The sequence below is a fragment of the Schistocerca gregaria genome, chromosome 1 (genome assembly GCF_023897955.1).
Source record: "Schistocerca gregaria isolate iqSchGreg1 chromosome 1, iqSchGreg1.2, whole genome shotgun sequence".
NCBI classification, from domain to species: Eukaryota; Metazoa; Arthropoda; class Insecta; order Orthoptera; family Acrididae; genus Schistocerca; species Schistocerca gregaria.
The window spans coordinates 348683024-348709231 of NC_064920.1; the positions used below are offsets into that span (position 1 = coordinate 348683024).

The 26208-nt window shown below is 42.1% G+C and overlaps 1 protein-coding gene across 1 annotated transcript in view; it reads left to right on the forward strand.

Moving 5' to 3' along the window:
• The window catches only part of LOC126347090 (uncharacterized), a 29345-nt gene extending 3731 nt beyond the window's left edge, over positions 1 to 25614 (forward strand). Inside the window, exons 2-3 of the mRNA XM_050002245.1 lie at positions 19518 to 20528; positions 25396 to 25614. Coding sequence (XP_049858202.1) covers positions 19518 to 20498 — 981 coding nt within the window. The 3' untranslated portion in view covers positions 20499 to 20528; positions 25396 to 25614. The remainder of the gene's footprint in view (positions 1 to 19517; positions 20529 to 25395) is intronic.
• The last annotated feature ends 594 nt before the right edge of the window (positions 25615 to 26208 follow it).

Below are 26208 nucleotides of genomic sequence, written 5' to 3' on the forward strand. Positions count from 1 at the left end.
AAAAGCATTTAGGACAATCTCGGAAGATGTTTTCTGCCTACCACCGGTTTTGAACAAATATTTTTCCCAACATATCGAGGGAAGGTTGAAGTCCCCACCAACTATAACCGTATGAGTGGGGTATTTATTTGTTACGAGACTCAAATTTTCTCTGAACTGTTCAGCAATTATATCATCGGAGTCTGGGGGTCGGTAGAAGGAGCCAATTATTAACTTAGTTCGGCTGTTAAATATAACCTCCACCCATAGCAATTAACGCGGAGTATCTACTTCGACTTCACTACAAGATAAACCACTACTGACAGACACAAACACTCCACCACCAAGTCTGCCTAATCCATCTTTCCTGAACACCGCCTGAGACTTCATAAAAATTTCTGCATAACTTATTTCAGGCTTTAGCCAGCTTTCTGACCTATAACGATTTCAGCTTCTGTGCTTTCTATTAGCGCTTGAAGCTCAGGGACTTTCCCAGCACAACTACAACAATTTACAACTAGAATTCCGACTGTTCGTTGATCCAAGCACGTCCTGTATTTGCCATGCACCCTTTGAGATTGCAGTCCACCCCGAGCTTTCCCGAGGTCTTCTAACCTAAAAAACCGCCCAGTCCACGCCACACAACCTCTGCCACCCGTGTAGCCGCCAGCTGAGTGTAGTGAACTCCTGACTTATTCAACGGAACCCGAAACCCCACCACCTTCTGGCGCAAGTCAAGTACCTATGTTGTTGAGAAGCACGATCCAATGTTCTTTCGGATTTGCATGCATGTAATGCTGGTTGTAGATACATGTTTGACGACATATGGAACTATGGGTCTGGCCGAGAATCGCGCTCGTATAGCCTAATCGAAAGGCGACCGCTCGCTATAAGCGGGAAATCCGAGTTCGGGAACCGGTCCGGCACAAATTTCCATTGTCGTCATTCCATTATGCGCCTGATGGTTGTCCATATTCACAACTGCGAATACATTTCATGTATTAAAAATGTTTCATACATTCAGAAACAAAATTCTGTAAACATAAAACAGGAATAAATATTGTTTTATGCTCTCTGAATTTAGTATTTGGTTCTATTATACAGTTTTTCGTGAGTTTCATTCATCACACAGAGCCCACAGTCAAAAATTCGACCCATTATATATACTAGTCTTTTTTAGTTGTTCGTATATAGGATATGAAGACACTCATTTTTTAAAACATTAATGACAATCCACTTGTCACGAATATGAAGACATTGAACATTGTGACATTCAAAGTGAAGCTTTTACCTTTAACTGGCCAAATTACAAAAGCAACCAAGTAACGTGTCAAAAGGGAAATTAGCATTAAGGATCTTCTTTTGAAAGTGCATTGAACTTACAGTTACATTTACATGTTTAATATATCAATGAATTTAGAACAAATCTAAGCGAAAAATAAGCAATAATTTAATGTTTTGAGATTTTTTTTGTCCTCTGCTTGTTATCTTCCACATACTTCACTAAGAACTGCAAGATATTCTTATCCACCGCACAATAATAGCAGTCCGGAGAGGAGAGGTGTTAGCTTCGTTTTGTTGGTAATCGTGTGCCCTTCTCTTCCCTATTAAAGGTTCCAATCTCATCCAGATGAAAACTAGATTTAAGGATGCATGGATTCTGATGTATATTATGCTGGATAGCTTAGACCACGTTCCTCTGGAGTTAATATATTCGTCGCATAATGTTAACTATTCTGACGTTGCCTTAAACGAAAGCAGTTGGAAGTGTCCAAACTGAGGAATAGAAAGGATAGTGAAGAAGGCGCAGCCGACCAGGGTGGCCGAGCGGTTCTAGGCGCTACAGTCTGGAACCGCGCGACCGTTACGGTCGCAGGTTCGAATCCTGCCTCGGGCATGGATGTGTGTGATGTCCTTATGTTAGTTAGGTTTAAGTAGTTCTAAGTTATAGGGGACTAATTACTTCAGAAGTTAAGTCCCATAGTGCTCAGAGCCATTGTGAAGAAGGCGCAAGGTGTTGCGCGTTCGTTGCCCAGTGTCCAGCTGTAGCCCGTATCCACTGAGACATTTTCATCTAGTAATGTATATTTGGATGTCCTACGCTACAGACAATATTTTTTACCGAAAGTGTTGTTACAATGGTGTACAGAGCACTCATAGAACTTGTGCATATCAGGATTCTGCCAACTTGTACTCTCTGTTCACACAGCATGTAAGACAGCGTATATAATCTTCTCGCCAAAGCAGACCACAAAGGCTCAATAATACTGAGATCTCTGACTCATGGGTGTAGGAAATATGACAATTAATCGTCGTGGCCACAAAACCAGTCCTGAACGATGCGAGCTGTGTGAAGAGCGGCCCTGTAATCGTTGTACACAGCATCATCATTGGGGAACAAATACCATGGGGTGGAATTCATCAGCTACAATGGTCACATAATCCTTGGCAGTAATGCGATCTTGCAGAGTGACCATGGGGCCCATAGAATACGAACCCCCGTCATGTCTCACTTTTACGAAGTAAATACGATCAGAAGTTGGAAAGTGTCACAAATGACTCATCCGACAAGATGACTTTATTCCATTTTCTGGATTCAGCACCGCGTTTTCCTGTTACGGGCACTTGCTTCACTGATTAGTGGTTTGGAAGTCCAGGCTACCCTGCTATTCTATGCATATGGAGCCACTCTTCATATTGTTTTGGTGCTGATAGGATCTGCGAGTGTGACATCCTGCAGTTCTCTTATTTTTTATTGCAGTCCTCTTTAACCATTATGCGCTCGCACGGCTTTTCGTAACGTTAATAGCCGCTCGGGGTGTTGCTAAAACCCCAAATAAAAGTGGCTATAATGACACTGTTGAGCAGCATATCAATGATATGAATATGTTTACTTCACAAAAGGCTATGTAGAATGTTCTCTCCCGGTACATTATCGTTTTATTTCATATTACTTTAGTATTAAATTGGGTTATTTGAAACATATGCAGTAATTCCCATTTTCTTACAATATTTTGTTTAATTACTGATTTCTGTTGTTCTTCATACTGTATTACAGGTATAAGGCATTATACATATAATTAAACATTTGTTCAGTCAACTCATACAAACATTTAATAAAATCAGTCACTATCACTGGCTACAAGGGGTGCGTTATCGTAACACTTCTTACACACATTTCTCATGTGCTTTACACACATAACTTTCGAACATAGAGCACAGTGAAATTTAACTTTTATATCTTTACTCTGAGGACAAACTGTGCAGCGCCTGGGCTTAAGTATTGTTCAGAAGGTGGTGCATTGGAGATGTCTTCAATTACCGTCATTTTTGCGGCTTTCTGTCTAACTTGTTTAGGCAGGGAATGAGTGGCTTCTCTCTTTCACACTATAGGATTTACTAATGACCTTCCGAAATCACGTAAAAAACATTCTTCGGGAAATTCTCTCATTGTTATTACTTGCATATATGATGAAGGCGTTAATGCAAGCAACGTCACTCATTCGGAAAAATAGGGCAAGTGGCCAGCGTCTAAGTAGCGCACATTTCATCTATTGTGGCCACACCTGTTTTGATCTTATTGTACATTGTTATAATTTCTGGTTTCTTTTCCTTCTCAGTAATAGAGTCAATGGCACCGCCATGATGCAAAGATGAAAGGAGAATAACGTTTTTGCCCTTCTTTGGCACATATGAACCTATGGTGATATTCCTTCTGAATCCGAAAAGGCTGCTTCTAAGATGACGACCTCTCGTGCAAACAGTCTGGAGGGAGCTCCCTCTTATTCTTTCTAAGAGTTCCTACTACTGTAAGTTTCTTTTTCAGGAGCTTTTCAGCTAGTGGTATGGAACAAAACCAGTTGCCTAGTGTCACACTGCGACCTGTACCTTCGATAGGCTGTACAAGTCTATTTACGATCTCCTTAGGCGAGTTTGACAGCGCAAAGGGACCCTCTGGCTGTTCCCCAGCATAGATTTCCATCCCCAAGGTATACCATGTTCTTGCGTCACATAAGGTGATAATTTTCAAACCATATTTCGCAGGCTTGCTTGGTATATGCTGTCGGAAACTGCATTTGCCTCTAAATACAACCAATTGTCCATCCACTGTCGCGTATTCAGGCACAGTATAATTACTGATACAGTTTGACATGAATAATTCAAATACCTCTCTGAGCGCAACTAGGCGATTAAGTTCTCTGCGCTGTGGTCTGTCTCGAATATCATCTAATCTCAAACAACGCAATAAGAAACGAAAGCTCCGTGAACTCATTGTTGCATGAAATATTGGAATTCAAAAGCCATTTGTGTCCCATATTCCTATATGTCTTTCAGGTTTTGGTGTGCTGCCCTGTAATGACCAGCCAGTATCAACAGACCCAGATGAGATTTGATTTCTTCCTCATTTGTTGGTTTGGCATCATGGTCTCTTGTGAAATTTGATGCAATGCACTGTATGTAAATATTTGTGCACGATATAATCGTTCTAATTATTATGTCATTTATAAATATCGAAAAACAGCCCACAGCAGTTTTCGCAGATTTTGCGATAGTTTTCAGACTAGGGAGATGAATAATGAGGTCTACACTTCTAGTTCTTACGTAACGACTAGGACAACTTTTCATCCATTTTGTAACCTTATCCTTTGCAATAAAAAAATCATGCTTGCTTTCATTATCCGCTGCACTTACTTAGTGTTCCAGTTCCAGGTTGACTTCATCCTTCGTTTCCGTCTCACTGTGAAGAGAGAGAACTTCACAACTGTCTGTTTCCTCGTCTTCCTCTTCTCTTCCTTCGAAAGTTTCGTCTAAGAACTCTTCCAGAAGCTTCCGTACTCTTTCGTGTTCTATTTCGTAACGATCCAAAGTTGTTTTAACTGCAGAGAGCGACAAAATACAAGCAGCTGCTACGGAACGCAACTGTACGCTTTCGCGCAGCACTGCAACATAAAGAGTTACACGGGGTGCCGGCACATTGTTGTGTGTTTTCTTGGAACTTTCGCTTCCACAGTAGATTCTATTGTTACTCAAAGCTTTCGTATTATGTGCTAGAAAGGAACCAAAGAACATGACGTTATACTCCTGTCCATTACGTAATAATCCATCGATAAGGATGACTGGGGTTTTCTGAACACCCCACGAGGGTTAATGACCATCCGTCACGATCACTCGACGCGAACTTTCGTCTCCGTTGTGACTTAACGGAAACTGATTTTGCGCTTTTCCTGTATGCGTTGTCAATCTTTGATAGGGTGCCTGTTGAGACCGCAAACAGTTCCACTACCTTGGTTACAGAAGCAACTACCATACTAGCGCCAACAATTTGCCTACGCTGGAATTCACATAGCTCCGGCATAATGCTCTCACAACTCCACCGAATACTGTTCCCACTACGATTGACGCTTGCAACGTATTAAGGACATTGCACAGGTACACTTCGAGGTCAAATACAACAGCGCAACCTCAAGGCTCGGTTAGTACCTGCATGTATGTTCAACCAAGCATTTCCCGCTGTGTTTTCATATTTTGTCCAACCCCGTACTTCATAGTTCTGTTGCCGACCAATGTTTTTGTACGGCGTGGCTTCACTCCTCAGTATTTGTAACAAATTTCTTCTGTTCATCTGCGACATGCTACCATTGATGTAGATTGGTTCAAATTAACATTCGATTTTGTTAGTATTTAGTATCTAGTCAGTAACAAGATCGTTAGCAATGGAGCAATAAAAAAAGAAATGACGGAAGGAAAAAACGTATCGATCTGTGGAAAAATAAAACAAACGTCACATTTACTTAAGTAGTTTAAAAAACACAAAAAAATCTAAACCCAATTATTTCGGATAAGACTTGATTCCACTTATACTCACGACATCAGTTGTTAACTTTCTCTACCGCGATTAAGAAGTATTTGTTACAAACCTACGACCTGGGAAAATTCATAGTGTAGTACTCCATTAAATCCGATTTCAATTTCATATAGTTTTACCTCATGTATTTGTTATTTTCCTACAAAAATTCTCTGTAAGCTATTCAGATGTCCTTCTAATGGTCTGTGGATGTTTTGAGAGTGCTTATCACTTTTCCTTACTTTGCTGCGTTATACGTTGTTTCTAAACTTTAATTATGATTCTTTCGGCCTATACTTGAAATTTTTATGCCATATCTATTTTACAACATAATCGCAACCATTTGACATTTACAGATGATGTTTTTGTTCCTCGGGAAATAAAAGGCAACGGATATTAACAGAGAACGCGACAGTAAAAATAAAGTACTAGGGGCCGTACAAGTAAGGCAGGAAGGTTACACCGAGTGCAGTGGCGCAGTGGTTAGTACACTGGACTCACATTCGGGAGGACGATGGTTCAAACCTGCGGCCGGCCCTCCTGATTTAGATTTCCCGTGATTTACCCAAATCGCTTCAGTCAAATGTCGGTATGGTTCCTTTGAAAGGGCAACGCCGACTTCCTTCCCTAATCCGATGGGACCGATGACATCACTGTTTGGTTCAAAATAGCTCTCAGCATTATGGGTCTTAACTTCTGAGGTCATCAGTCCCCTAGAACTTAAGAGCTACTTAAACCTAGCTAACCTAAGGACATCAAACTCATCCATACCCGAGGCAGGATTCGAACCTGCGACCGTAGCGGTCGCCCGGTTCCAGACTGTAGCGCCTAGAACCGCTCGGCCACCCCGGCCGGCTCGCTGTTTGGTCCCCTCCCCTAAATCAACCAAGGAACGTTACAGTTTAACGTTCTGTAGATATACGAGGGCATGCTTAAACGTGATGCCTCCGAATTTTTTATGTAAAAACTCTCAAACCGTTTTAAATAAAACGAACTTCATCAACATTCTGGAACTGCATTCTTCACGTCTACATATTTGAAGCTCTCTGCCGCTAGAGGGCTGCGAATTGTAGTGTGCGACGTGGCGGTGTTTAAGGTATCTACTTTATGCCGTTGAGTGGGAAACGGCGTGCTGTGGTCGACTTCGGCATTCGAGGTGTTCGTGCACACGCTGAGCACACTCTCCTCCAGCATTACAGTGCCGGACCACACACTCTCCTTCAGCATTACAGTGCCGGACCACACACGAGCGCTGCCACATCTGCATCAGTCTGACGCCCTGCATTCACTGTCATCCATCGTTCTCCGTACCCTCGCGACTTGGCGCCATCCGACTATCATCTGGTTCCGAAACTTAAAGAACACTTTCGAGGACTTCGCTTTAATAGTGATGAAGCCGGTGCAAGCAGAAATGACGTTGCGGCTTCATCAACAAAGTCGAACAATCTACAGTGAAGATATCAGCAAACTGTTATCTCTGGAGAACTGTGTTCGTCGCCCTGGCGACTATTGAGAAAAAAATATGTAGACATGAGGATTAAAGACGCAGAATATCAATAACGTTTCTTTTATTTAAAAAGCATTAAGAGTTTTCACATAAAAATTCGGAAGCTTTACTTTTCAGCAAAAATCATCATCAAGGAACGAGCACATTCTCGGAAAAGTGAGAAGGAGTTATTTGTGTGGAGTTCTTGTCGAACGAACCGTTCCTTAAATCATCTGAAATGATGTAGCGTAACCCCAGAAAACCTAAATTGCATTCGCCAGCCAGAAATTTGAACCAAAAGTATCCCAGATTCCTGTCCAATTTCTTAATCAGTGCCCAAATGAGAAGGGAAACCTGCAGAATTACTCGTAAGTCAGCTCGTCCCAAGGAATCAGATAACGTTGTACCCAATGAGTAGAAAACTACCTTCAGGGGGAATGAAAAGAAAACTTTCTAGGTACTTGGTACCGTTGTTATGGATGTTTACCCGAAAAAGTACAAAATTGCTCATGATGGAAAATACCCTAGATGGTCTATGCGTCTATTTTTAAATAACGAGGCTTGCTCGGTAACGCGTTGTACTGGCCACATACGATTGAAACGACAAAAGAGATTCAGTTTCTATGTATCTACACATCTGCTACTCTTAAAAGCCTGGAGAATTTATTTCATATTTTCTGATCTTCGTCTGCCTTTCAGTCCTTCTTTTCTACTCTTTCTTGTGATTTTAACTATTCCTTGATACCCTAGCTGATGTTCCTTCAAACTGTTGTTTATTTTCGTAAGAGTTCTTCATAGACTTCGTACTTCGCCTACTTTAACAAGACGTTCGTCAATTTGTGCTTTGTATTCCATTTAGTTCCTAGCATCCTTCAGCAGCACTACATTGTAAATGCTCTCAGTATTTTTCTTTTCTTGCCTTTTACACATGGTCAAAATTTTACTTGTTTATTAAAATATTCCATGTGATCATTTTAAGTACTTTTTTCTCGATTCTGTTTTACATTTCATTGACACTGGATCTCTTTGCTGTCTAAATCTCTTATTGCCTGGACCAGACTTTTGGTGATGCATTCGTTGCATCGGTCATCTTGCCTCGTCTTGTTTACTTTTATTAAGTGTTTCCATTCTTCCAGAGTGTTCTCCCCAACTCTGACGTTTGTCCTTGACCGATATTTTGCTCTAAATACGTCATTCATTCTCTTCAAGAATACTTATAAGTCTTGCTGACCACCTCTATAAAGGCTGTGTCTTTATCTTTCCCGTACAGTTTGTATTCCTCTTCAGAAACTTGATGGCATTCCCTCACTGCTTCTTCTACAGTGCTAAGAGCTTCCAGATCTAGCTCTGGTCTTACTTAAGAAGAGCTTGATGTACTGGATCCCTAACTTTAAGAGTCCAAATGGATTTCGGTAGTCAGCGTACAGTATTCTTTGGTCCATGAGCTTCATTCACTATTTGATACGGCGTTCCTGATTGGATTGAAGCGCTCTTTTTTCTGAGTAATAATTAATTATAATAAATTTTCTGCGGTCTGGTAACCGTCTCTCTGGCAAAATAAGTGGGTAATTTGTTTGGACGGTGACCTCTATAAACGCAGGCTGTCTCAACTTCCGAGATCTTTATTGTTAGCCCAACTTTATCATATAATTTAGAAGGTAACACGACAAACTACTTCACTGTGTCTCATGGACTGAGGGCGTGAGAAACTGTTTATTTTGATGATTCGTTCTGGGAAGGAACCATTAATATCGACAGCCACGTTGGCAGCGTATTTGCTGGCACCGCGCTTTCGCTCTCGACGTGTGCTCATTACTGTCACACATACAAAATAAATACATATAAAAAATTAAGCTTACTTGTCATTGAGGAAAGGTGCTAGTACGTACAAGGATTATAAACCACTCCCATTAGGTGGTTTAACTACCACTTATTGTCTCCCAGCCAATAATTACATAACATTCTCTTTTTACTCAACATTAGATATTATAACCAAAATGCTTGTCAACAGACACAACGCACAGAAGAAAATGTAATCGTTTACAATGAAACATGAGCGTCGAAATTAATAAATTAGTCAATTAGCTACTCTCTCAGGTAAGACTAACCTGTGTTTCATCCTTACTAGCCTATCAGAATTAGATAACAGCCACGTCTGCAGGTATATAAGAAACAAAGTTTTCTCATTCTAGAGTAAACAAATACAGCCTGAAGAGTCACTTGCAACAGTGACCGAAACGTCGGTAGTTTTACATATTGAGAACGCGGTCACCAAAAATGGTTCAAATGGCTCAGAGCACTATGGGATTTAACATCTGTGGTCATCAGTCCCCTAGAACTTAGAACTACTTAAACCTAACTAACCTAAGGACATCACACACATCCACGCCCGAGGCAGGATTCGAACCTGCGACTGTAGCAGTCGCGCGGTTACGGACTGAGCGCCTGAACCGCTAGACCACCGCGGCAGGCGAACGCGGTCACAAACGCAGAAAATTTTTTATTGACTGTTCAACATCTTTATTCTTTATGTCTGCATTTTTATTTCTCAATATATTCACCCTAGCGACGGACATATTTGTCTCAACGAGAGATCACTTTGTTGATGCACATACTATAGAATGCATGAAAAGAAGTGCATTTTCGATTCAAACTAATCTTGTAGTGGAGTGCTGTTTTGCCACTGTAGCATCATCGTCTTTTTTCTGTGATGTGCACTTTTGTTGGTAAGTACCATTGCAGTTGATCGAGGACGTATTGGAAGTGCGTAAACGTCTAAAATGTATGCAGCCTTTTGGAATATATTCTGAACAGACGAAGGCGAACTGCAAACGACACTTCTTGTGACAGAAGAAACTTTCTGATTCAATCAGTTTTGATTTCCCGTCTAACAGCGGGCACCGAAAATACAATATACGCTTATTAAAACACGGACGAATTGGTGCAGTTGTTGTGGTGGTGAGATTATATCCAAGAGAAGCACGATTCATATACAGTAAGTGTCGCGCTACCCAAATTTAGGGCTTCCGTGGTTTAAGGAAATAATTTCATGCGAAGTTCACCCTACGATTTCCTGGCTCCATTATTCTCCAGCTCAGGGTGCTCTTCAGGTGCACATGATCTGAAAACAGGTGGCCACATTGTGCGCCTCTGATAGACAGTCGCAGTGCCAAGAATCGTACTTGGTCTCATGTCGTGTGGTTTTCGGCGCGCTTGTACTGTGGAACACTCACATAAAAAAATGTGCCCGATAGTTATCAATGCCAGCGATTTTTTTAATACATTAACGAGAGAAATGGTCATAGGCTTCCCACGCCGCTCTCCCTCCCCTCCTCCTCCCCTCCCCGGGATATGGAGTGGGCAGTTTTCATTCATATATTGAGTGGTTAACCATAATGTCTCTGGGATATAATAAGTTTTTAGTCATCTACAAAATTTATGTCTTATGACATGACATGTGTCGGAAGTGAACAACTTACACCAAGACTAGCGATTTTAGAGTGTGTACTCCTTCGGAAAAGTTACTGCTGACGTCCGTGGAAGTGTTTACGGAACTGTACTCTTATTATGTGCTCCCTCCTTTCCATAAATCACTGAAGTCAAGCGTCTCATGGCTCCTTGTAAAGGTTTCAACGGATTTTTCTTTCTATCTCTGTTCTATCCGACCTTGCACCGCGTGGGGTAGCCGCGCTATCTCGGGCGTCTTGTCACGGTCAGCGCTGCTACCCCCGTCGGAGGCTCGAGTCCTCCTTCGGGGATGGGTGTGTGAGTGTCATCTTTAGCCTAAATAAAGTTAGCTTAAGTTAGATTAAGTAGTGGGTAAGCTTAGGGACCGATTACCTCAGCAGTTTGATCCCATAAGACCTTACCACAAATTTCCTTTTTCCGAACTTGCGCTCCGTCTATAATTACCTTTAGTCGACGAAACGTTAAACCTCTCCTCTTCCTCTTTCTTCATTTCTGATTCTTTGCGCGTTCCTTGGCAGCGTCCTAGAGCCTTTACTGGGAAATACCTTTAGCTGAGTTTTCGTGTGGGACGGTATCTTCCCTACTTTATAGGTAAGACATGGCTTTAGGTGCTACGGCTACTGACATATTCTTGTGCAGCATTGAATGGTCAGTATTCTTGCTGATAGAAATCCGTCTATCTTTTATAGAGGCTGTTTGGAGTTACTAATTACAGACCGGTGACATGGTGGCCAACACAAAGAGTATTTGAAGGGCCTTTTATTTATCACTTCGATTTATATTCGACTGATTCTGAAGCACATCAAACACTTCAGACTTTAGAGCGCGGAATTTGTTTCAAATGGCTCTGAGCACTATGCGACTTAAGTTCTGAGGTCATCAGCTGCCTAGAACTTAGACTAATTAAACCTAACTAACCTAAGGACATCACACACATCCATGCCCCGAGGCAGGATTCGAACCTGCGACCGGAGCGGCCGCTCGGTTCCAGACTGTAGCGCCCAGAACCTCAGGGCCACTCCGGCCGGCGCGGAATTTGGTTTATTCCTAACACTGAAAACCTTATATCCGAAATGATCCATTTACAGTCCGTTTTAAGGTTCTTAGACATTAGGAGCAATAGTTCCAGCAAGGTTTATTAAATGGAATTCATTAATAGCAGGAGGATGGGAGTGCAAGGAAGCAAAATCTATGACATGTGATCTTCAAGTGCAAAATCACCAATGCGGTAATTTCTAGGAAGGGGGGAGCACGGGGAGCAAGAGCTGGGTAAACACTTTAGAAGACGAAGTAGTCTAAATGTTCCAATTCCAACCGTGTAAGAAAACTAAGTAATATCGAAGTTTCAGTCATTTTCTTGGAAGGAAAACACCTGACTATACAGTATTTTTTCTTTTCCCCAAGAGCGGGGAGTGAAAACACCGGAACCGAAAGAACAGTGAGAAAGCACGAAATGGGTGAATGTTTGGTCACCTACAAGAGACAGAATAACAGATAAATACAAATGCAGTATCAAATGGTTCAAATGGCTCTTAGCACTATGGGACTTAATATCTGAGGTCACCAGTCCCCTAGAACTTAGAACTACTTAGACTTAACTAACCTAAGGACATCACACACACCCGTTCCCGAGGCAGGATTCGAACCTGCGGCCGTAGCAGCAGCGCGGTTTCGCACTGATGCGCCTAGAACCGCTCGGCCATAACAGCCGGCAGTGCAGTATCCTCGATCTTTGTTAGGCAACTATATAAGGTTATCTGGCTGGGGTGGCAGCACCGTCGTGCTTACGCTATGGAAGTAGGGAGGGGAGGCAGTGACAGTATTATTACATAAATATAAATGGAGCGCTGCCACTCGCTACACGCTTTTAGGCGCCAAGGAAAGAGGGAGTACTTACCCTCTCCTGGAATCGGGGAACAGACTTTGCATTTCTGCAGAACTCTAGCAATGATTGACTGCGATTCTACTGAAGATCCGATTCAGCGTTGCTGAGCGCGAGGGGAAATGCTGCAGCTTTAGCAAAACAAATATAACTTGTGTTTGTTTAGTTCCGACGTTTTTCGCGGAAAATTATGCCATTAGTTTGGGCTGAGGCGATTTTGGCACTGTCTTGCAGTCAAGACGGTTATTAAAATTTACAGAACATTGCAGAAATAGAATTTCTAATTTATTTTCTGTCCCTTACTCGTACAGCTCTTGTATTTACTTTTCATTGATATGGAACAGTATTTTCTCGATCATTCTGGCAGTTCTGTTTCGGGTTTTTAACTTCCAGTTTCAAAATTATTGACAGAGGAAGAAAGTATTTTATCTGAATATCCTGCATTTCAGTTGTATTTCCTGAATTTCATCAAATACTGATGTCATTTCAAAGCACTGAATCAAAAAGATGGCATATTAGTAATATAAAAAGAAATACTACACACGTATGTTTACTGTTTAGGAATCAAAATAATTTACCTCAAAATTACTGACTGAATAATAATTAATCGCTTAAGGTAAAATAAGTCAGTTTGTGTACTTCGTGCAAAATACAATTCTTGGGACGTCATATGTTTTCACATTAAAATCTTTCCCCCTGGTGGATAAATTTCTGCGGACGCCTACGCGTTGCAGTGTCTCTCGTTGTGTGCGCACTACGATTCGCTGTAAACGGTGGTATATGCAGTTTCGTCGTGTGCTGTATCAGTCGTGGGTAATAATTACGACTCTTCGTTCGAATCTATACCGACAGATTTTGGTATATTTTCAGTTTCACTTACACAAGTCATCACACACACACACACACACACACACACACACACACACACACACACACACACGCGCGCGCGCGCGTTCTTGGTTCGCAGCGCCTACGTCTAACGCTTGATTCTCAATACCCATCTCAAATTTTTCCCTGGTGGAAAGATCTCGAAGGTAGTCCACGCAGTGTTGTTATGCCAACTGACACGTTGCTTGAATATATATACAATGGAACTGACGCTTAAGTCGCCTAAAAGTTTTCCTGTTAGTGTCACCGAGCAAATGAAATGTCGTGTGGCGAGGGCCTCCCGTCGGGTAGACCGGCCGCGTGGTGCAAGTCTTCTGAGTTGACGCCACTTCCTCAACTTGCGTGTCGATGGCGATGATATGTTGATGAAGACAACATGAGACCCAGTCCCTGGGCAGAGAAAATCTAGCCGGGAATCGAACCCGAGCCCCTTTGCATAGCATTCGACCGCGCCGACCACTCAACAATCGAGGCGGACGTCAAAAAGGAGAAGTGAATATACGAGTTGCATTCAACTTCTAAGGCCTCCGATTTTTGTCCTAATTAAATACTCACCTGAAATCGATGAAACTGGCGTTACTTCTCGACGTAATCGCCCTGCAGACGTACACATTTTTCACAACGCTGACGCCATGATTCCATGACAGCGGCGAAGGCTTCTTTAGGAGTCTGTTTTGACCACTGGAAAATCGCTGAGGCAATAGCAGCTCGGCTGGTGAGTGTGCAACCACGGAGAGTGTCTTTCATTGTTGGGAAAAGCCAAAAGTCACTAGGAACTAGGTCAGGTGAGTAGGGAGCATGAGGAATCACTTCAAAGTTGTTATCACGAAGAAACTGTTGCGTAACGTTAGCTCGATGTGCGGGTGCGTTGTCTTGGTGAAACAGCACACGCTCAGCCTTTCTCAGACGTTTTTGTTGTAGTGCAGGAAGGAATTTATTCTTCAAAACATTTTCGTAGGATGCACCTGTTACCGTAGTGCCCTTTGGAACGCAGTGGGTAAGGATTACGCCCTCGCTGTCCCAGAACATGGACACCATCATTTTTTCAGCACTGGCGGTTACCCGAAATTTTTTTGGTGGCGGTGAATCTGTGTGCTTCCATTGAGCTGACTGGCGCTTTTTTTCTGGATTGAAAAATGGCATCCACGTCTCATCCACTGTCACAACCGACGAAAAGAAAGTCCCATTCATGCTGTCGTTGCGCGTCAACATTGCTTGGCAACATGCCACACGGGCAGCCGTGTGGTCGTCCGTCAGCATTTGTGGCACCCACCTGGATGACACTTCTCCCATTTTCAGGTCGTCATGCAGGACTGTGTGCACAGAACCCACAGAAATGCCAACTCTGGAGGCGATCTGTTCAACAGTCATTCGGCGATCCCCCAAAACAATTCTCTCCACTTTCTCGATCATGTCGTCAGACCGGCTTGTGCGAGCCCGAGGTTGTTTCGGTTTGTTGTCACACGATGTTCTGCCTTCATTAAACTGTCGCACCCACGAACGCACTTTCGACACATCCATAACTCCATCACCACATGTCTCCTTCAACTGTCGATAAATTTCAATTGGTTTCACACCACGCAAATTCAGAAAACGAATGGTTGCACGATATTCAAGCAAGGATAACGTCGCCATTTTAAGTATTTAAAACAGTTCTCATTCTCGCCGCTGGCGGTAAAATTCCATCTGCTGTACGGTGCTGCCATCTCTGGGACGTATTGACAATGAACGCGGCCTCATTTTAAAACAATGCTCATGTTTCTATCTCTTTCCAGTCCGGAGAAAAAAAATCGGAGGCCTTAGAACTTGAATGCACCTCGTATTCACAAGAATGGAACGTTGCCTGGCACTGTTGTCTGACAACACTCTTCCCGCACTGTCACTTCGCAAAAATAAATTACAGTGCTGTCTGTGTGTATGAAACCAAAGTTCGTCTAAAAAACCGCTGACCGCTTTACTTCAGATGCTTCTTTCAGCGAGTTGGCACATAATGACTCATTCATTCTAGCGCCTTTTAAAATCAGAGCTTGTAGATGGATCATTTTGTTTTTCAGAGTTTCTTTACTAGTCTGTAAGTTGATGCTGGTGGAATTTGTTCTTTCAAGAAGGGATCGATATTCGGTTGTAAAACGAAAAAACAAAGTATAACTACTGTACACAAATATGGTTTCATCCAGCGAGGTGGTGCAGTGGATAGCAGGCTGCACTCCCACTCGGGAAGACTACGGTTCTAATCCGCGACCAGCTGTGCACATTCAGGTTTTCCGTGATTTCCCTAAATCGCTCCAGGCAAATTCCGTGATGATTCCGTGAAGAGCACGGCCGACGCCCTTCTTGACCCTTAAAACAATCCACACTGGACTTGCATTCGGGAGGAAGACGGTTCAATCCCGCGTCTGGCCATCCTGATTTATGTTTTCCGTGATTTCTCTAAATCCAGGCAAATGCCGGGATGGTTCCTTTGAAAGGGCACTGCCGACTTCCTTCCCCGTCCTTCCCTAATCCTATGAGACCGATGACCTCGCTGTTTGGTATCTTTCCGCAAACAATCCAATCCTTAAAACAATCCGAGCTGGTGCTTCGTCTCTAATTATCTCGATGTCAACGGGACATTAAACCCTAGTCTTCCTTCCTTTAAATGAGGTGTGGTTGTGAATGACATCTAAGCAGAAGTAAATTAACGTAATAGGGGTCGGACCCAACGCCTTTATAACTTACGCGCTGTGACTATAGGCAGGATGCACTCCAAAAATCATTCTTCGACCAAATATCAGCTACATGTAATCTTAAGCTGATAGTTGGAGTACTTTTTCCGAAATGTTTCTGCATATCTTGATGAAACCAGAAAGTCTATGTGTCACACTATTGTGCAACGTAGTAACAAAATTAATGTGCAGTTTTCGAAAGGATATATAGAAAAAATGTTCAAATGGCTCTGAGCACTACGGGATTTAACATCTGAGGCCATGAGTCCCCTAGAACTTAGAACTACTTAAGCCTAACTAGCCTAAGGACATCACACATACCCATGCCCGAGGCAGGATTCGAACCTGCGACCGTAGCGGTCGCGCGATTGCAGACTGAAGCGCCTAGAACCGCTCGGCCACACCGGCCGGCGGATATAAACATCCGTGTTCAACAGCTGTCTCCATTATTTCATCAAGCAATCAAGTTAGGTGAAAATTTGGATTCATTCGAATGAATAAAGTTATAATTGCAAGCACATTACATATTTCACGTACGATCACGAGTACTAGTATCTTTTACCACACGTCTACAGCTGCTGTCCACTCAAATAATCCACAGTCAGGTGACCACTTTTCTCCGCTCCGCAGTTACAAATGGTATCTCACGATCCTCTATAAGGTTAAACGGTAGTGGCCGTGACCGTTTGTGACATACAGTAAACTACATTACTAGAAGGAATCTGACACTTGGCTGCAAGATTTATAGAAAAAATAGTAGACATGATAGAGACAGTGATAAGGATCAACTATAGGCCGAAGAACCTATAGTATCCATAATTTACGTTCCTTTATAAAAAACAATCTGACAGTAGCACTTGCTGCACACTTTCGCGGATATTTTTTATTCTAAAAAGTTTCCTTTTAAAAACAACTTCGTTAGTGGATGTGCTGAAATGTTAAGCCTTTCTCATTTTTTTTAAAATTTTAAAACTGCTTAAAAAACTGAGGAGCAATTCAGAAAAATCGGCAGACCAACAACCATATCTCTAAATGAGGCAAATGGAAAAAAGTAAGTAAACTGTTTCTTATTTCAAAAGTGATGGCCGTACCTTTTAGTACATTTATGCCCCTGTGAGACATGACGGTCAGTGCCTTCATGGAAAAAACGGTTGCGGTTGCCTGCGGAATCATGGCTGTATCCAGGTGCGTATCTCTTCGTCCAAAGCAAATCTACTGCCACGGAAGCCTTTCTTCGGGTCTCCCAAAATGTGGAAATCGCATAGGGATGGATCGGGACTCTAGGAAGGAAGTGCAAGGACTTCCCAGAAAACTTCTACAGAGTACTGGAAACAAACTCAGCGACATGTGGGCGGGTCCAGCGGACGAAGAGCTACGCGCCTGGGTACAATCATGGTTCCGTAGCCAACCGAAACATTTTTCCATGAAGGCATTGACTGTCTTGTCTCACAGTGCGATAGATGTATCAACAGTTATGACGATTACTTTTGAAATAATGAACTTACTTTTTTCATATGTCTCCTTTTCATTTTATTGCCCCTTATAGTTTGGTTACAATTCTCCGGGTAGTAATTTGTCGTGTTATGCTACAGCTCCTTTATTAAAACAGTAACACGCAGCAAACTTTTTTATCAATAAATGTAGCGCTCTTAGCCATCTATTGACCATGAAGAGATCACTCACATAGGTTGCAAATGCGTCTTAGTTGTTTCTCAGTACATTTCGTTGAAAGCTTTCCACACCCATGACTAGCTCTGACAAATTAATTAATAGCTCCCTACTTAGCAATCATATACAACCGCTCGCTCACCGATAGATGTGTACATACAGATTGGAAAATTGTGCAGGTCACACGAGTGTTTAAGAAGGGTAGTAGGAGTAATCCATCGAACTACAGACCTACATCATTGACTTCTGTTTGCAGTAGGGTTTTGGAGCATATACTGTATTCAAACATTATGAATCACCTCGAAGGGGACGATCTATTGATACTTAATGTTTCAGAAAACATCGTTCTTGTGCAAGGCAGCTAGCTCCTTATTCACACGAAGTAATGGCCGCTATCGACAGGGGATCTCAAGTTGATTCCGTATTTCTAGATTTCCGGAAAGCTTTTTACACAGTTCCTCACAAGCGACTTCTAATCAAGCTGCATGCCTATGGGGTATCGTCTCACTTGTGTGGACTGGATTCGTGATTGCCTGTCAGGAAGGTCACAGTTCGTAGTAATAGATGGCAAATCATCGAGTAAAACTGAAGTGATATGAGGTGTCCTGGGACCTATGCTGTTCCTGATCTATATTAATGACCTGGGTGACAATCCGAGCAGTTCTCTTAGGTTGTTCGCAGATGACGCTATAATTTACCGTCTAGTAAGGTCATCCGAAGACCAGTATCAGTTGCAAAGCGATTTAGAAAAGATTGCTGTATGGTGTGGCAGGTGGCAGTTGACGCTAAATAACGAAAACTGTGAGGTGATCCACATGAGTTCCAAAAGAAATCCGTTGAAATTCGATTACTCGATAAATAGTACAATTCTCAAGGCTGTCAATTCAACTAAGTACCTGGGTGTTAAAATTACGAACAACTTCAGTTGGAAAGACCACATAGATAATATTGTCGGGAAGGCGAGCCAAAGTTTGCGTTTCATTGGCAGGACACTTAGAAGATGCAACAAGTCCACTAAAGAGACAGCTTACACTACACTCGTTCGTCCTCTGTTAGAATATTGATGCGCGGTGTGGGATCCTTACCAGGTGAGATTGACGGAGGACATCGAAAGGGTGCAAAAAAGGGCAGCTCGTTTTGTATTGTCACGTTATAGGGGAGAGAGTGTGGCAGATATAATACACGAGTTGGGATGGAAGTCATTACAGCATAGACGTTTTTCGTCGTGGCGAGATCTATTTACGAAATTTCAGTCACCAACTTTCTCTTCCGAATGCGAAAATATTTTGTGGAGCCCAACCTACATAGGTAGGAATGATCATCAAAATAAAATAAGATAAATCAGAGCTCGAACAGAAAGGTTTAGGTGTTCATATTTCCCGCGCGCTGTTCGGGAGTGGAATGGTAGAGAGATAGTATGATTGTGGTTCTATGAACCCTGTGCCAAGCTCTGAAATGTGAATTGCAGAGTAATCAAGTAGATGTAGATGTAGATGTAGATTAATTAGTATGGCCGTTAAGTAGTGACTGTAACTGAGGAAGCATGCAAGATATGACACGGTGACGCCGTAATAGTGGTTTGCTTTCGTGTTACAGGTGCTGGCACACGACAAGCCAGAAGGGTATCTGGATGGCTATACCTCTGATGCCGACTCGGACTTGGCCGAGCTCGAGGTGTACGTGGAAATGGAGACCACAGAGGAGAAGAAGGAAGATGACTCCGCAGGCGACCACAGCCGCTATCCCCGCCACCCACAGGAGTACTATCACAGCCCACACGAGCACCTGAGGCCCGTGGTGCTGGCGCGTAAGGAGTACCCGTACCAAACTCTCCCGCAAGGCGATTACTACTACGAAGAAGCGGACTGGCCGGCGGCCCCCGTCCGCGACTGGCAAGCGAAGCACGTCATCTCCAAACCGGCCGTCGTGGCTCCCTACAGGCAGTGGAGCCGCGAGCCCATCGCCACGAAGGCGGTCGTCGTGGGCAAGCACGTCGATTACGTGGACCGCTACAAGCCCGTCTATGTCGAGAAACCGAGGTTCCGCGAAACTGACTTCGTGGAGGCCAAGGAGTTGATCGAGCACGGGGACGGCGGCTGGCCCGGAGACTTCGTCGACCGGAAGGCGGTCTTCGTCGAGAAGTCAGTAGACGCTGGGATCAAGCCCCTGCCTTACAAGCACGTGTTCGTGGAGGGGCGCAGGGGCTGGGAGCCTCACCACAGGCCCATCGTCGGTAAGGAGTACTTCGACTACGGTTACGGGCCGCACGTGGTCAGCAAAGAGGTGCTGGTGCCTCTCAAGAACTACCACGCCAAGCCGTACGTTATCGAGCGCTACGGAGGGGACAAGGAAGAATTCGAGACCGACGCAGTGCACGTTCGCGAGGGTCCCGAAGGCGAGGAGATCGTCGAGGTGGATAAAGATGTTAAGACGGATGTGGATAAGAAAGTGATCGTCGAACCAATAGTGACGGAGGACGGCGTAGAGACACTCATCGAAGAAGAGGAAGACAAGGACATTGTGGAAGACGTCAAGGAATCTGTTCAAATTGTTTCACCGTACGACATGAAGGAATAGGACAAAATACTGGGACGCTCCACAGAACAGGTAAGTCGGCCTTCAACTTCACTTAAAGCGCTTCAGAAACTTCTTGCGGTATTTAAAATGTCAGATATCTTATTGATTACTCTCTTTCGGGAATAATAATCATAGCTTTTTTTTTAAACTTCCGATGGAACACCTTCTGGTTTGAACTGAGCGATGTAGCTCAAATAGTTCAAATGGCTCTGAGCACTACGGGACTTAACATTTGAGGTCATCACCCCCCCCCCCCCCCCTTCCCCTAGAACTTGTTGTTGTTCTGGTCTTCAGTCCTGAGACTGCTTTGCTGCAGCTCTCTATGCTGCCCTATCCTGTGCAAGCTTCTTCGTCTCTCAGTACCTACCGCAACCTACATCCTTCTGAATCTGCTTAGTGTATTTATCTCTTGGTCTCTCTCTACGATTTTTACCCTCCACGCTTCCCTCCAATACTAAATTGGTGATCCCTTGATGCCTCAGAACATGCCCTACCAAAAGATCTCTTCTTCAAGTGAAGTTGTTCCACAAACTTCTCTTCTCCCCAATCCTATTCAATACCTCCTCATTAGTTATGTGATCTACACATCTAATCTTCAGCATTCTTCTGTAGCACCACATATCAAAACCTTCTATTCTCTTCTTGTCCAAACTATTTATCGTCCACGTTTCACTTCCATACATGGCTACACTCCATACAAATACTTTCAGAAATGTCTTCCTGACACTTAAATCTATACTCGATGTTAACAAATTTCTCTTCTTCAGAAACGCTTTCCTTGTCATTGCCAGTCTGCATTTTATATCCTCTCTACTTCGACCATCATCAGTTATTTTGCTCCCCAAATAGCAAAACTCCTTTACTACTTTAAGTGTCTCATTTCCTAATCTAATACCCTCAACATCACCCGACTTATTTCGACTACATTCCATTATCCTCGTTTTGCTTTTATTGATGTTCATCTTATATCCTCCTTTCAAGACACTATCCATTCCGTTCAACTGCTCTTCCAAGTCCTTCGCTGTCTCTGACAGAATTACAATGTCATCGACGAACCTCAGAATTTTTATGTCTTCTCCATGTATTTTAATACTTACTCCGAATTTTTCTTTTCTTTTCTTCAGTGCTTGCTCAATTTACAGATTGAATAACATCGGGGAGAGGCTACAACCCTGTCTCACTCCCTTCCCAATCACTGCTTCCCGTTCATGTCCCTCGACTCTTGCAAGTGCCATCTGGTTTCTGTACAAATTGTAAATAGCCTTTCGCTCTCTGTATTTTACCCCTGCCACCTTCAGAATTTGAAAGAGAGTATTCCAGTCAACATTGTCAAAAGCTTTTCCTATGTCTACAAATGCTAGAAACGTAGGTTTTCCTTTCCTTAATCTAGCTTCTAAGATAAGTCATAGGGTCAGTATTGCCTCACGTGTTCCGATATTTCTACGGAATCCAAACTGATCTTCCCCGAGGTCAGCTTCTACTAGTTTTTCCATTCGTCTGTAAAGAATTCGCATTAGTATTTTGCAGCTGTGACTTACTTAACTGATAGTTCGGTAATTTTCACATCTGTCAACACCTGCTTTCTTTGGGATTGGAATTATTATATTCTTCTTGAAGTCTGAGGGTATTTCGCCTGTCTCATACATCTCGCTAACCAGATGGTAGAGTTTTGTCAGGACTGGCACTCCCAAGGCTGTCAGTAGTTCTAATGGAATGTTGTCTACTCCCTAGAACTTAGAACTACTTAAACCTAACCAATCTAAGGACATCACACACATCCTTGCCCGAGGCAGGATTCGAACCTGCGAGCGTAGCGGTAGCGCAGTTCCAGACTGAATCGCCTAGAACCGCTCTTCCACAGCGGCGGCGGTGTAGCCCAGAGATCAACACGCTGGATTCGTGTTGATAATTTTAAGTTTAAAAATCTGACTATTGGGTGTTGCTGATGTATCGTAGAAAATGGGGAATGCCTGATACAAATATGGTAAATCGAGTTTAATAATTAACGTAACTTGGGGTGTGCCATCAGCATATCTTGTCCATAGTCCATGCAATATGCGGAACACTCAACTTACGAAATTTACAATATCTTCGCCAATTTTCCAGCTAACTGCCATGCAATTCTGTGTTCCTGGCATTCTGTTTCAGAAATCTCTTTCTCAAGTGTACTTTAGTACTTAATATCAATAAATCTCATTTCTGGAGGGAAGTTTTCTGCGTCTGTAATACCCTGCATCAGTTTTTAGGTTCTGCAAGTCTATTCTTCTTTCTATTATTACCTTTAATACCGATTGTGGACGAAGTACGAGTAAGTGGTCCGTTGCAGTTCGCGGCTCTTATAAATTTTCTCCATTTCCAATGAGAGAGATGTCATTTGCGAGCCTATGTATCGTTTCTTAAAGCCCTTCTACTTTAGTTTTCCTTATAAACTTTTTTGCGTTTCCTCCATCGCTTCTTGACAGACAAGTTTAATAAAAGCCATGGTACGCTATCACTCGGACCTAATAAACTTTTAAGATGGAATAGAATTTCCACATTTCTCCTCTTTTTTTTTGCCTCAAAGATGCACAGTCTAACAGTTTTATGTAATAAATAAGTTGTAATATCCCCCTCCCAAAATGTGTTGTTGTTCCCACTATTATTTCCGATGGTGATGTCTCTTTTTTTTAAAGCAAACGAGAGGAGTAAGATTTGCAATAAACTTTGTACTTATCTTCTTTTCTCGTAGTTGGTTCCAGTTCTTCATGTCTGCGGACCGATTCTTGAAGCTGAAATGTTCATATTTTAGGTTCTCATGGTTCCAACCGACTTAAATCATTTTTGAAGTAAGCCTGTGCAATTTTTTTGTTTTCATGATAATTTATTCTGTCAGATTTTTCTATATCACACTGTCTTTTGAGTTTTCACATTAAGAAAGTCGAAATAACATTGTCTTTCCAAAATAGAAAACACGTACGATCACATCAGAGGCATGCCCACTAGTACCTCCTCACTCTGAGGTAGTAACAATATTCCAAAGGGTTTACAAAAGTTCTTGACAAATGAATTTCTGTTAATTTATATTATTATTTTATAAATGAACTCAGAAATAAGCATGATAAACAGTATCAAATTTCGTAATTAATAATACAAATTTTAAGTGTGCCAAATATTTCGTAATTTCAAACGCTTCAAAAAAAATTTAAGTGTACTTTCAGAGCTAGTACATATCGATTGTAACAAAACAAAGTAATTATTTTTTATCGATTTTAGCTTCAAATGTAACACATCAAGTACAAAATCATACAATTTTTTTTAGAGAAACCGCTGAGATAATATTACCTGTTCAAAATTCGAATATTTATGGTATCGACTACTTCTGTTGAGGAAGAGTAATGCTAGAGGTGGGTGTCCCTTTTCAAACGCTACAGCAGTGTTCAGTGATCCAGTAAGTAGTAGCCTATTATTAAAAAGAGAAACGGTAACCTTTATGAAAGATTTTTTGAAAAGTGGTATCATGTGAAAAGTTTTTTCTCCGATTAAGCGTGTCTTTTATATAAAAAGTGTAATAATGACAAATATGCAACAGATCCAGTCAAGATATCATTATGCCAATCCATAATTAAAATTTGGAACAAAGAAGAACTACCAGAACATTGGACTATAGCTACAATCCACCCGTTACACAAAAAAGGAGACGAATCAAATCCAGACAACTATAGAGGAATTTTCCTTTTGGATATAACGTATAAAGTCATTTCACGAATTCTTTACAATATTTGTAAAGACCAATTTGAATTGGAACCAGGTGAATACCAACGGAGGTTAAGGTCCTAGAAAAGCTTGTCTGACCAGATAATCACTTTGAAATTGGTAGTGGATTAACAAAAACAACAAGTCGAAACCTTTGTAGACTTCGAAACAACTTATGATTGTATCCAAAGATCTACAATGAAGAAGATACTGAGGAATTTTGGGCTCCATCCAAAATTAACAAAAACTATAAAATTAACTCTAACAAACACCAAATCTAAAGAAAAGTCCACAGAAGAAATATCTCAGCCATTTACGATTAATAAAGGTTTAAGTCAACTGATGAAAAGATGCTGGGCGATTCGGAAAGAAACCCTATTGAAGAAGATTACCAGAAAATGACTGTCTGATGTGGTCCAATGAGGCCGTAAAAGCAGCAGAAGAGAATGAGTTAATGAACAGCTCGAGACTTCATGAAGACTTGGCAACTACCGCTTCTCGGGTGGCGAAGCTACACTCGCGAATGGAACACAACTGCATTATATTTAACGAATCTTCAATTTGAGCTGGATGTTCGCTGGCACAACACAGAAGAAGGTGTAATATCGTGCACTCTCTCAGATAAAGTTAACTCATCATTTACTTTCTGACAACTTTGATAAATATCTGTCTGGAACTTTGACTACATACTATTGTAAGAGGCGTAAGGGCCACATTTTCATTTTCACATCTCACAATTGATGGGTAGTTGTATGCATCGTCGGAAGAAATGGGAAGATTGTTACTTGATGTAAATATGCAGTGTAGAAAAATTATGTGTAAGTCACAGATGTAATTGTACAAAAACCAGACCTCCGCAGCCGTCAGTTCTGCAAAGGATGTTGCACAATCTGCTAGCGCTGAAACTTGCTGACTCCAGTGCAAGGCTCAGGTTAGCACCACACACGCGCACAGACATTGCGAAAGCACGCCGAATACGAAAGCCTGTGGAATGCTAGTGACTTCAAGAAAAAAAGTAGGTCACTGGATGGAGAAACAGCAGCCTAGGTTAATATGCTCTGGTATATGCCTTTTTTTCTCCAATTTCACTCATCAGATTACTAAATTTTTATAGTATACTATACTTTTCCTGATAGTGTACTATAATTTTACTGCTTTTTTCCAGGACGCTGACTACAAGTGGTCGGGAGCAGCTGCTTCCCTTTACTGGATCTGAACTGACCGATGAGATGGGCGAGACAGCGCACACTAATAAACACTTTCCTACAACATTAAGTCTTATTTATGTACTCACATTCTTCCCTCGTTGACGAGGCGCATTCAGGTCCTAACATCTGTACAATAAAATCATGATTCTTGCTTGTTATTCTGAAATAATTCTCCTTTTTCGAGCATTTCTGAAGTTAAGCTGGTAACATCTTGAACGGTAGTTTTATCAGTATTGTTTTTTTTTTTTAACAAGAATTGTCATATGCATATACCTGACTCCCGCCTATACATTACACAACCAGTTATTTTGTTTTCATAATTTTAACTTAAATACATTTTTTTACAAGAAAGTATTTCCGTATAGCTCAATATTTACAAATTCCTTTGTGGATTTAAAATATATGTATACACACACGACATGTGTACCATAAACGGCTTTGAGAATAACTAACTATAATTTATGGTACCAGCAAACGAGACAGAAACATTAGGTTCCCCTCCCACATTGCGATGCAGATTAATGAAATTTGGAAATTTGTGGTAAGGTTTTATGGGACCCTACTGCCAAGGTCATCGGTCCCTAAGCCTACACACTACTTAACCTAACTTACGCTATGGACAACACACACCCATGCCAGAGGGAGGACTCAAACCTCCGACGGGGGAGCCGCACGGACCGTGACAAGGCGCCTGAGACCTCGCTTCTACCCAGCGCAGCTCAGATTAATGACTTTAACAATAAATACTGAGAAAAAGATGCTGCAGCTTG